Source organism: Hyperoodon ampullatus (genome assembly GCF_949752795.1).
Source record: "Hyperoodon ampullatus genome assembly, chromosome: 10".
Classification (NCBI taxonomy): domain Eukaryota; kingdom Metazoa; phylum Chordata; class Mammalia; order Artiodactyla; family Ziphiidae; genus Hyperoodon; species Hyperoodon ampullatus.
The window spans coordinates 37,174,260-37,186,726 of record NC_136923.1 but is presented as its reverse complement, the minus strand read 5'-3'; the positions used below and the strand labels follow the sequence as shown (position 1 = coordinate 37,186,726).

The 12,467-nt window shown below is 59.4% G+C and overlaps 1 protein-coding gene across 1 annotated transcript in view; it reads left to right on the top strand.

Moving 5' to 3' along the window:
* Positions 1-12,016, top strand: part of DNAH1 (dynein axonemal heavy chain 1) — a gene marked incomplete at both ends in the record, with an annotated part of 78,203 nt that extends 66,187 nt beyond the window's left edge. Inside the window, 23 exon segments of the mRNA XM_079712716.1 lie at positions 34-225; positions 1,719-1,886; positions 1,976-2,167; positions 2,347-2,478; positions 2,960-3,085; positions 3,729-3,848; positions 3,970-4,119; positions 4,214-4,374; positions 5,207-5,432; positions 5,570-5,765; positions 6,079-6,230; positions 6,746-6,942; positions 7,190-7,338; positions 7,596-7,750; positions 7,834-7,965; positions 8,355-8,525; positions 8,614-8,793; positions 8,862-9,038; positions 9,665-9,839; positions 9,958-10,084; positions 10,433-10,784; positions 11,101-11,335; positions 11,895-12,016. Of these exon segments, the coding sequence (XP_079568842.1) occupies positions 34-225; positions 1,719-1,886; positions 1,976-2,167; positions 2,347-2,478; positions 2,960-3,085; positions 3,729-3,848; positions 3,970-4,119; positions 4,214-4,374; positions 5,207-5,432; positions 5,570-5,765; positions 6,079-6,230; positions 6,746-6,942; positions 7,190-7,338; positions 7,596-7,750; positions 7,834-7,965; positions 8,355-8,525; positions 8,614-8,793; positions 8,862-9,038; positions 9,665-9,839; positions 9,958-10,084; positions 10,433-10,784; positions 11,101-11,335; positions 11,895-12,016 (3,987 nt within the window).
* Between the last annotated feature and the right edge of the window lie 451 nt (positions 12,017-12,467).

Sequence of the window (12,467 nt, the reverse complement as noted above, 5' to 3'; positions counted from 1 at the left end):
CTCCCCCTTCCCCACTCTTGGCCTGGCTCACAGGTGCGTGCCATGCAGCGGCCACCCCCAGGCGTGAAGCTGGTCATAGAAGCTGTGTGCATCATGAAGGGTATCAAGCCCAGGAAGGTCCCTGGAGAGAAGCCTGGCTCCAAGGTGGATGACTACTGGGAGCCAGGCAAGGGGCTGCTGCAGGACCCAGGCCGCTTCCTGGAGAGCCTCTTCAAGTTTGACAAGGTGAGCGTGCCAGACACCCGGCCAGCTGGGAGTGAGTGAGGGCAGGACCCAGCTGGGCAGAGAAGTGGGGAGAGGAACCAGCCCCCTCCCCCACCAGTGCTGGGGCCTCCATCCTATCTCACTCTGCCTGCAACACACACAGCCCTGTGGCCACAGAGCTGATGGGACCAGATCCTGGCACAGAGGAGCTCTCCAGCTGGTGGGGGAAACAGACAGACCAACCAACAGATGGGTGTTGAGGAAATCAGGACCTGGGAAGGCCCCTATGCCCATAGGACATCACCCACAGTCACCCCAGGGCTCTGCAGCCTGGAGATTCTCTCTCCTGCCCTTTTCTCCCTGAAACCCCCATGGCGCTGGCCAAGACCTTCCCTGGCTGCTCAGTCATCGCCTCTCCCTCAGCCTCAACACCTGAGGTTTAGTGCCTGTCTGTCTCTGGATTTCTCTGCCTTCCTGTCTATCTGGGGTTCTCAGTATCCACAGGCATGCGCTCTCATGGGGCTGCTTAGGGTTAGGTCAGCCTGGAGCCCGCAGCCCTCTTGGAGGGCCCCTTTGCAGCCCAGAAATTAGTCCCATGTGGGCCGCTCCCCCCCTCCCCCACCATGTGTCAGTGTTGGAGCCCTGGGCACGTCCCAGACTGCACTGGGAGGGCAGAGACAATGGCCCATCTCAGTGACAGCTGGACTCTGTATGGGCTTCCCCATCCCTCTAACTGAGCCCAAATCAGGAGGCTCACGGCCAGCACTCAGGTTCCCCTGGTCCCAGGCTCTGACCTCTGGGAGCTCATGAACAATACAGATTCCTGGGCTCATCCTGAATTACAGAGCTGGATTCTCCCAGGGTAGGACAAATGCTCCAAGAGTATGGTGAGCTCTCGGGGTGGGGATTATTACATTTGAACGTGAGCTGGGTTGGGCATCAGAACCACTCACTCGTCTCCACATTGGCCAGGAAGAAGCCCTTATCTCTAAATGGGTTTTAAATGGAGCCTGCATATTATCAGGTCTTCTTTTTTTTATTTTAAATATTTATTTATTTATTTATTTATTTATTTAGGCTGCGCCGGGTCTTAGTTGTGGCACGCGGGACCTTCGTTGCGGCATGCAGGATCTTTTTAGTTGTGGCGTGTGGACTTCCTAGTTGCGGCATGCATGCGGGATCTAATTCCCTGACCAGGGATTAAACCCGGGCCCCCTGCATTGGGAGCGCGGAGTCTTACCCTCTGGACCACCAGGGAAGTCCCTGTATTATCAGATCTTGAGGTTGCGTCATTTCTTGAGAAAAAAATCTCTGATCATACTATTTGAAATCCTAGAATACAGAAGATCCTCTTCTGGCCAGCTTTTGTGGGTTGTGTTTATTCCCTAGGGAGGACACGTGTACTGAGGCCTACACGGGGCATAGCGGCAGGAGCGGGATGCCCCTCAGCCCTGCAGAGCCTTCTCTGTCCTCCCTGGGAAGCAGCCCCCTGAGCCCATTGTTCCCATCTGCAGGACAACATTGGGGAGGCGGTGATCAAAGCCATCCAGCCATACATCGACAATGAAGAGTTCCAGCCGGCCGCCATCGCCAAGGTGTCCAAGGCCTGCACCTCCATCTGCCAGTGGGTGCGCGCCATGCACAAGTACCACTTCGTGGCCAAGGCCGTGGAGCCCAAGCGGGTGAGGGCTGGGTAGACCTAGGGGGCAGGGGAGAGGGCATGGGCTCCTCTGGGCACCAGTAAAGCTGGTCCTGCGCCCTCTGCCCGCAGCAAGCCCTGCGGGAGGCCCAGGATGACCTGGAGGTGACACAGAGGATCCTGGAGGAGGCAAAGCAGCGCCTGCACAAGGTGGAGGATGGCATTGCCACGATGCAGGCCAAGTACCGAGACTGCATTGCCAAGAAGGAGGAACTGGAGCTGAAGTGTGAGCAGTGCGAGCAGCGGCTGGGCCGCGCTGACAAGGTGCGAGGGCCTGTGGTGTGGCCTGCCCCCGACAGGCTGGAAGGGCCCGGGTGATAGGGGGTGTCCCAGGGTGGCTGCCCACACACCCCACACCAGCCACCTCGGGGACTGCGCCAGGCAGGGACACCCAGGCCCCCCGCCCAGCCTCCCAGAACCCACCCCGTGGGCTGTCCTTGCAGCTCATCAACGGGCTGTCAGACGAGAGGGTGCGCTGGCAGGATACGGTGGAGAACCTGGAACACACGCTCGACAACATCTTCGGGGACGTGCTGGTGGCTGCTGGCTTTGTGGCCTACCTGGGCCCCTTCACGGTAAGGAGCCCCCGGCCCCGCCTTGAGGCCTCACCTCCACGAGGAGTGGCCTGAGGGTGGCTCTTCTCTCACTCATTCAACAAGCACTTCTCAGGCGCCCCGTCTGAGCCAGGTGCTGTTCCAGGCACTGGGGATATGGCAGCTCACAAAACAGCCAGAAAACCTACTCTGGTGGGGCTGGCCTTCTAGAGGGAAGTGTGAGCTCACACTGCCGTGCTTTCTGTGTGCCTTTCATTCACTCCTCACAGCTGCCCTGATGAGTGGGCATTTTTGTTCTTATGCTGGTTTCACAGATAAGGAGCTGAGGATTGTGGAGGCCGAGGATGTTCCCCAAAGTGGGGCTGGAGCTCAGGCCTCCGTCTCCATGTCTGAGCTCTGACCTCTGACCTCTGCACAACTGCTGAGTGCTGGGGTGCAGGGGGAAGTGGGAGGGCATCGTGGCTGTCTCGGTGGGGTGGCCCTGAGTCTGGCATCTCCCCAGGGCCAGTACCGCACGGTGCTCTATGACAGCTGGGTCAAGCAGCTCACGACTCACCATGTCCCACACACCTCTGAGCCCACGCTAATCAGGACTCTGGGGAACCCCGTGAAGATCCGCTCGTGGCAGGTGCCCACCCTGGGGGGCTGGAGCAACTGGGCTGGGCCTGCAGTGTGGTCGGGCTGGGCCAGGAGCCTCCCGCCTCCCTCCCACCCTCTTTCCTGGGTCTGCTTAGAGATGCGTCTCCTGAGCCTGCCCGGGGCCAGTCAGAGGCTTGTGGGTAGGCGAGGAGAAAGCCGAGCGAATGGTACAGATGCTGGCTAACTGTGGGCAGAGAGGTCAAGGGGTGCTTATGAGAGTGGGGGTGGGGTGGGAGAGCAGTGTCCAGAGTGAGGGTTATGAGGTCATGTCCGAGCTAGACCCTGAAGGACAGGTAGAGCTGACGCAAGGAGAGAACCAAGAGGCTTAGGCAGAGGCTGAGCGTGAACACAGTCCGGGAGGGCTGATGGGCTTTACTGGCTCCGTGAAGATGGTCTGACTGAGCAAGGACTCAGTAGGCAAAAGGAACAACGGGCCCAGCGAAGGAGGGTGTCAGGAGCCAGCCAATAGGAGGGAGACCAGTCCTGGGGGCTGAGACCTCAGGACTGCCCTTCACCCTCAAGAGGGTGCAGTAAGGAGCAGGGAAACACAGCCAAAGCACAAGGTTGGGAGTAGCTGATGTCCCAGCTGAGCCTGCTGTGTGAGACCCCCGACCCAGCCCGGTCCCCCACAGGTTGCTGGCCTCCCCAACGACACACTGTCAGTGGAGAATGGGGTCATCAACCAGTTCTCCCAGCGCTGGACCCACTTCATTGACCCTCAGAGTCAGGCCAACAAATGGATCAAGAACATGGTGAGCCCACCCACCGGGTGCCACAACCCCACCCAGCGGGGCTTAGCAGGTGCAGGGGGAGTAGCTGAGCCTCAGCTGGTTCTCAGCCCCCGCGGCCCTCACTCGCCCCCTGTGCCCACAGGAGAAGGACAGCGGGCTGGATGTGTTCAAGCTGAGCGACCGCGACGTCCTGCGCAGCATGGAGAATGCCATCCGCTTTGGCAAGCCCTGCCTTCTAGAGAACGTGGGCGAGGAGCTGGATCCCGCTCTGGAGCCCGTGCTGCTCAAGCAGGTGGGCCTGCAGCAGTGGGCGTGGGGGTGGCCCCCTTCCCCTGCCTCACTGGTGAAGCCCAGGCCACAGCGCTTGCCCATCCCACCTGCCACAGACATACAAGCAGCAGGGGAACACGGTGCTGAAGCTAGGAGACACGGTGATCCCCTACCATGAGGACTTCAGGATGTACATCACCACCAAGCTGCCCAACCCACACTACACGCCCGAGATCTCCACCAAGCTCACCCTCATCAACTTCACCCTGTCTCCCAGGTAAGCCCTTGGTCCCTGGGCCCCCCAGCATCAGCTCTGCCTCAGCCTGCCTGGCTGCCGCCTCCCACCCCGAGGCAGAGACTCAGTGGGTTTCCCCCTGAGGCCCCGCCAGCTTCCTCCCAGGCACTCTGCATTTCAGGTCTTTCTAGCCCCTCCACCAGCTCCCTTTACTTGCCACCGTTTCCACCTGAGAAACCCCACCCTCAGATCATCCTGATCCCTGGTCAGGAACCCCTCCCCCAGCCTCCCTGGCCAGCACTAGCCCCACCTCATCTGGATACCCTTTCCCCACAGCCCTTGCTGAGCCCTTGTGTACTCACCCCAGAGCTGTCCTGGAGCCCTGTCGGGGGCATACTCTGGCTCCCTGCACCCAAGCCGTTTCCTGCCCTTGCTGCCCTAAGCCGAGGCACTATAGCTTTTGCTGACCACCCACAGAGAGTGCTAAGGCCTCCATGCCAGTGGCCACTATGAACCTCTCCACAGACAAGGGGGTGAAAACATCCTTAAGTCCTGTCCCTCCCCATCACCCCCAGCCCCCTCCTGCTGAGAGGGAGTTTTTCAGAGACCCCAGCAACTCACACGTTCAACTGCCTGGCTCCTGCTGGGATTCCAAGCTGCCACCTGAGGTCTCACTGAGAACTGGTCACTTTGAAGCCAGGCTCTGCCTTAGCCCTGCAGCCTGAGACAGAGGCCAGGCCTCCCAGGCTGACACCAACAGGGATGCTAGGCTCTTTGGATCCCCAGGAACACAGGTACATAGGTGAGCAGGCTCAAGGCTGGCCCTCCAGGGCCCACCAGGTGTCACAGACATAATGTCCCCTGCCCCTGGCAGTGGCCTAGAGGACCAGCTGCTGGGCCAGGTAGTGGCTGAGGAGCGGCCTGACCTTGAGGAAGCCAAGAACCAGCTGATTGTCAATAATGCCAAGATGTGCCAGGAGCTGAAGGACATTGAAGACCAGATCCTGTACCGGCTCAGCTCCTCTGAGGGCAACCCTGTGGATGACATGGAGCTCATCAAGGTGCTGGAGGCTTCCAAGATGAAGGCTGCTGAGATCCAGGTCAGCAACTGCCGGCCCGCCCCTGCCTGCCTCTCCCCACCTGCCCCAGGCCTGCCCCCTGTCCCCACCCACCTCTTCCTGGTGCCCTTTGACAACCTACCAGGGCCTGACCAGCACCCTCTGTACTGCACCCGCAGGCCAAGGTCAGGATTGCAGAGCAGACAGAGAAGGACATTGACCTCATGCGCATGGAGTACATTCCCGTGGCTGTCCGCACCCAGATCCTCTTCTTCTGCGTGTCTGACTTGGCCAACGTGGACCCCATGTATCAGTACTCCCTCGAGTGGTTTCTCAACATCTTCCTCTCAGGCATCGCCAACTCAGAGAGGGCAGGTAGCCCTGGCACAGATGCACATGTTGACACAAACACCAGGCTCTACCCTGGCACAGGTGTGACACACCTGGATGCATTTCCACAGCGGGCACACACACGGAGACTCACACCCATGTCCACTCATACACACCCTCATCAGACTTACACTACGTAAGAACACACGCCCCTCCTACCCTCCTCGGAGCAAATGCCCCAAGGGGGTGCCCAGACTGCCCCTTTGGCTACTGGGGAGATGGGCTGGGCTGGGCTGGGCCCCAGGGATCTTGCTTCTCTCCCTTCTCCCTGCACTGCCATCACCCCTCTGCCCTGCAGACAACCTAAAGAAGCGCATCGCCAACATCAACCGCTACCTGACCTACAGCCTCTACAGCAATGTCTGCCGCAGCCTCTTCGAGAAGCACAAGCTGATGTTCGCCTTCCTACTGTGTGCCCGCATCATGATGAACCAGGGCAAGATCGACCAGGTGCGTGATGGAGGGGCGGCCAGTTCCTTGCTTGAAAACAGCCAGGAGGCCCTGGGTTAACTGTGGCCCAGCAGCTCCTGTGCACATGTCTTCTCAGAGCCTTGACAGTGCTGGTGAGCACAGAGACAGTCCTGAGCCTCCTGGCTCATGGTCTTATGAGCCCCAGGTATTTTGTGGTGCGTTGGAAAGCACTGAGAGCACAGCTACCACTGCTTGAGCCGGGTGCTGGGATCACAGCTACCCTCTGACCTACCCCCACAAAACCCGTGGGAAGCAGAGTTCTGATTCTTCCTACTTTCCAAGTGAGGAAACAGAGGCTCAGAGGTCAAATCCTTTGCCTAAGGTCACACAGCCAGGGAAAGGGAAGGAGGTGACACTAACCCAGACCTGTGCAACTGCCACCCCTAAGGGGAACTCCATTTCTCTGGCTGAGGATGGTAGGGGAGGCACTGCTGGGTGGGGCGCTGGAGGCAGGCCTCAGGGCCTGGGCACTAGCCTCCCCTGCCCCTTGCCAGAACGAGTGGCGCTACCTCCTGTCCGGGGGCTCTGTCCCTGTCATGAGTGAGAACCCTGCCCCGGACTGGCTGTCAGACCGGGCCTGGCGAGACATCCTGGCACTCTCCAACCTGCCGGCCTTCTCCTCCTTCGCCCTTGACTTTGTGAAGCATCTATCGGAATTCCAGGCTATCTTTGATAGCCCTGAGCCCCACCGGTGAGCTGGGACCCAGGGCACAGCAGGGTGGGCACATCCAGGGGCTAAGACCCAGGAACAGGCTTGCCCTGGAGCCTTCTCTGAGGGGCCACACAGGGTTGCCCTGCAGCTGTGACTACATCTCTTCCATGCCCCTGGCCATGTACCCCTGGACACCCCATTCTCCCCTGCTGTCCAGCAAGCAGAGACCCTGTGGCCAGTGCCCTCCCACAGGTTGGCTCTCAGGGGGACGTGGGCACTGTTGCAGGGAGCCCTTGCCTGGCATCTGGGACCAGTACCTGGACCAGTTCCAGAAGCTGCTGGTCCTCCGCTGCCTACGTGGGGACAAGGTTACCAATGCCATGCAGGACTTCGTGGCCACCAACCTGGAGCCACGCTTCATTGAGCCCCAGGCAAGTGCTGTCAGCCAGCAGCTAGGCTAATCCCCGCCCTGGGTCCCAGGATCCTGGCTGCACCTGGACAGACCACTTTGCAGCCTTGGTCAGGCCAGGACCCCTAGCCACCCCAAAAAGCTCTGAGAGGTTCCAGGTCCCACCAGGAAGCCCCTCTGGGACTACTCTGGGGGCCCCAGGACCCCCCTACCTCTCCCTGGTCACCTGCCCCTGAGGAGAAGCTCTAGGTGGCCCCAGCATCTCTCCCTGCCCTGCAGACAGCCAACCTGTCACTGGTGTTCAAAGACTCCAACTCCACCACGCCCCTCATCTTCGTGCTATCACCTGGCACTGACCCGGCAGCCGACCTCTACAAGTTTGCCGAAGAAATGAAGTTCTCCAAGAAGCTCTCTGCCATCTCCCTGGGCCAGGGCCAGGTAAGGGCAAGGGGGTGGGGGAGAAGGGAGTTGGTGGGCTGGGTCAGCTGGTCCCCCACCACTCAGCACTCCTGTCCCCACAGGGCCCTCGGGCAGAAGCCATGATGCGCAGCTCCATGGAGAGGGGCAAGTGGGTCTTCTTTCAGAACTGCCACCTGGCACCGAGCTGGATGCCAGTCCTGGAGCGCCTCATTGAGCACATCAATCCCGACAAGGTACACCAAGGGAATACAGTACATCCATCCAGGACTGATAAGGCTAAATGAGATCGTCCCACAGAGCACTCAGCCCAGCCACCGGCACACAGTGGGCGCTCAGGAAGTGACATGTGTAACACATATCAACTAGATTAATCTTCCCAGTGGCCCCCTCAAGTTACTGCTACCAGTGACTCGCCCAGGGCCACCCAGCACAGACGGGTGACCCTGGAACTTGCCGAAGCCCATGTTCTTTACCAGTGGTCCGTGCAGCCTGGTCTGGCCCAGCCCAACCCAGGGGTGGAGTCAGGCTGAGGGTGGCTCAGGGTCCTTGGGTAGGAGGGAGCCTGGTGTTGGGGCAGCCACCAGGTACGGATCTCAATGCTCATGTGGAGCATGGCCACCAGGTGCACCGGGACTTCCGCCTGTGGCTCACCAGCCTGCCCAGCAACAAGTTCCCAGTGTCCATCCTACAGAACAGCTCCAAGATGACCATTGAGCCGCCACGCGGGGTCAAGGCCAACCTGCTCAAGTCTTACAGCAGCCTCAGCGATGACTTCCTCAACTCCTGTCACAAGGTGAGACACACTTGGCACGTGCACCCCAACCTGCCCCATCTCCATCCCCACCCTTCACGCCCCTCCGCCCCGCCCCCACCTCCGGCAGGTGATGGAGTTCAAGTCCTTGCTGCTGTCTCTGTGTTTGTTCCATGGGAATGCCCTGGAGCGTCGTAAGTTTGGGCCCCTGGGCTTTAACATCCCCTATGAGTTCACGGACGGGGACCTGCGCATCTGTGTCAGCCAGCTCAAGATGTTCCTGGACGAGTATGACCACATCCCCTACAAGGTGGGCTGGGGATGGGCTGAGGGTGGGGAGCTGGGCGCCTGTGGGGGCCTGACCTACCCACCCCATAGGTCCTCAAGTACACGGCAGGGGAGATCAACTACGGGGGCCGCGTCACTGATGACTGGGACCGCCGCTGTGTCATGAACATCCTGGAGGACTTCTACAGCCCCGCCGTGCTCTTCCCCGAGCACAGCTACAGTGCCTCGGGTGTCTACCACCAGATCCAACCCACCTACGACCTCAACGTGAGCACACACCGGGGCCATGCTTTAGGTGGCCTGCCAAGCTGGGGTCCTGGGGTGCCGTGAACACCTGGGTGCTGGGAGACTTGGCCCCTACCGGCCAGTAGCTCCTTTTCATTGATTGATCCATCCCACAAAGATAGCCCTGGAGCTCGGGTCCTGTGGGCAGAGGCCAACCCCCACCTCTCAGCCCCTGCCCAAGAGGACTTTGTGAGGCTGGGAGGGGCTGGGCGGCTCCTCTGAGGCTGCCAGGTGAGGCAGTGAGGCGGGAAGCAGCCCAGACCACAGTCAGGGAGGGCTCCCTGAGGAAATGATGCTTCAGCTAAGATGTGTGAGGAGCAGGCAGGCGCTGGGTGGAGCACCCAGAGTGTGGTTCAGCAGTGTAAAGGGCCTGTGGCAGGAGGGGCTGTGACAGGTTTGAGCAGCTGAATGAAGAAGCAGGGAGCTAGGCAGCAGGGAGAAGTGGGCTAGGAGGGAGCAGAGGCCATGGAGTCCCGAGGGTAAGAGGGAGATGCGTAAAGCTTGCAACCAGGGGTGACGAGTAGGGGATGTGCTCAATTGGAGGGCTGTCCCGGAGGCTGGAGGTACAGCAGGGCAGGGGCTTCAGTCACAGCGCTCCTACCCTCCAGGGCTACCTCTCCTACATCAAGAGCCTTCCACTCAATGACATGCCTGAGATCTTTGGCCTGCATGACAATGCCAATATCACCTGTGCCCAGAATGAGACCTACACCCTGCTTGGCACCATCGTCCAGCTGCAACCCAAATCATCCTCTGCAGGCGGCCAGCGCCGGGAGGAGGTTAGTGGCAGCAGGGGAAAGGGCCCAGTGGTTGGGCAGGACCAGTCTCCTATCCACCACCATGCCTGTTCCCCTGTGGGAAGGAACTCTGTGCACGTAGAATTCTTTGCGCCCACAGATAGTGGAGGATGTGGCCCAGAACATTCTGCTCAAGGTGCCTGAGCCCATCAGCTTGCAGCGGGTGATGACCAAGTACCCTGTGCTGTATGAGGAGTCAATGAACACGGTGCTAGTACAGGAGGTCACTCGGTAATCCCCTGCCACCCCCAGCCCTGAGTCAGCAGGCCACTGGGCTATAGAGTAATGACAGCAAAAGCTACACCAAGTGCTATAAACCCATTCTCTAACTCAGCCACATTTTTATTCCATTTTACAGATGAGTAAACCAAGGCCCAAAAAGGTTACATGACTTGTCTAAGGTCATACATTTACTAACAGCCAGAGCTGGAATTGGTACTCAGGCCACTCGACCCCACTCTATGCTCTTAGCCCCTATGTTCTGCCATTGTTTTTTTGTCTACGGCCTACAACTGGGGAGTGCGGATATGGCCACACGGCCCCAGATCACTGCATTCCTCCTTGCCACTGGCTCCATAGGTACAACCGGCTGCTGCAAGTGATCACACAGACGCTGAGAGACTTGCTCACAGCACTCAAGGGGCTGGTGGTGATGTCCTTGCAGCTGGAGCTGATGGCTGCCAGCCTATACAACAACACTGTGCCCGAGCTCTGGAATGCCAAGGCCTACCCATCACTCAAGCCCCTGTCCTTATGGGTCATGGACCTGCTGCAGCGCCTGGACTTCCTGCAAACCTGGATCTCCAAGGGCATCCCAGCTGTTTTCTGGATCAGCGGCTTCTTCTTCCCCCAGGCTTTCCTGACAGGCACCCTGCAAAACTATGCCCGCAAGTCTGTCATCTCCATCGACACCATCTCCTTTGATTTCAAGGTCTGGACTCAGCCAGGGCCAGGTCAGGTGACAGGCTGGGGTGTGGCCCAGGCAGGAGGAGCATGGAGGCCACAGCACGCTGGCAGAATCAGGGGACCCCTGAGAGGGGGTTGGGGGACAGGGAGAGCCAGAAGAGACCATAAGCCCCAGGGAAATCCCTAGGGGCAGAGCACAGACTCTAGGCTACCAGCTGAAACAGCAGGTGAAGGGGGGAGGCAGGCAGAGCCCTCAGGAGGGAGCTTGTGCCTCCTGACCCGAATCCTAACCCAGATTCTGGGTGTTTATATGTGAGGGGGCATCTGTGTGCCCACTACAGGTGATGCGCCAGTCAGTATCAGAGCTCAAGACAAGACCCAAAGATGGGTGCTTCATCCATGGACTGTTCCTGGAAGGTGCCCGATGGGACCCTCTGGCCTTCCAGCTGGCTGAGTCTCGGCCCAAGGAGCTATACACAGAGATGGCCGTTATCTGGCTCCTGCCAACGCCCAACCGCAAGGTCCAGAACCAGGACATCTACCTGTGCCCCATCTACAAGACACTGACCCGTGCTGGTATGGGGCCCAGGGCGGGGAGCCTACACCACAGGTGGGGGTCCAGGGTTGGGCCAGTTAGGCTGACCCAGGTTAGCTGAACAGGATGGCTGACAGAGGTCAGTCACCACTCACTCCTGAGACTGACTAGGCCAGGACAGAGCTGGGCCAGTAGTAGGCAAGGTGATGCCCAGGGGCTGGGCCCAGTCTGTGGGGAGTGGCCCCTGAGCTCACCATCCTCTTGCCTCCCTTAGCAGACCCACCTTGGGTCTGGGAGCCCCAGCCTGCCAATGGAGGTTCAGAGGGGGTAACTGAGACCTGGAGAGGTGGGGTGCGCCCGGGCTGGGTCCACAGGGAATGAGCAGGGGTGTCAACTCTCCCATTCCCATCCTCAGTCGTCAGTGCAGTAACTTAGGGCAGGCCTGAGCCTTGGCCACACTCCCCAGACAGGCTTCCTCTTGGGTCAGGTCCCCTTCCTTGTCCCAAGCTCAGTCTGCAAAGTCCACTGCCTTTCTTTATACCCTGTTCCTGCCCTAGTTGAAGCAGACAACTTAACCTTCCCCCTTCTTGCCTGCTCTAGGAACACTATCAACCACAGGCCACTCCACAAACTACGTCATTGCTGTGGAGATCCCCACCGACCAGCCCCAGCGACACTGGGTAAAGCGTGGTGTGGCCCTCATCTGTGCCCTGGACTACTAGATCCAGACAGAAGGGCTGGGGCCATTAAAGTTGCATTTCCTCAACAGTCCAGCTGAGCCTTAGCTGCTTACACCAGGCCGCCTCTGTAGAACCCACTGCCAGGGAAACGGTGGGGGTGAGAGGCTACAGTGGCCTCAAGAGAAAATGTGGTTAGCAGGGGGAAGAGTGGCACAGTTGGCATCTTTGACCTGCAACAAGGGAAGAGAGGTGAGCCTTGCAAGGTCCCAGAGCCCCTCCAGGGACTACACACCAGACAGGACTAGAGACAGACGTGCCACCTCCACTGAGTCCCAACACCTCTCCAGGTTGCAAAGCTGTCAGATCTGGTGAAAGCCATGGCCCTCTCTTCCCACACTACACCTTGCACACAACTCCTCAGGTTCCACAGCCCACCCGAAGCCCCTCCTCAGGTCAGACCCTAAGTCCCAGGCCTAGGGTCCCAAGAACCTCT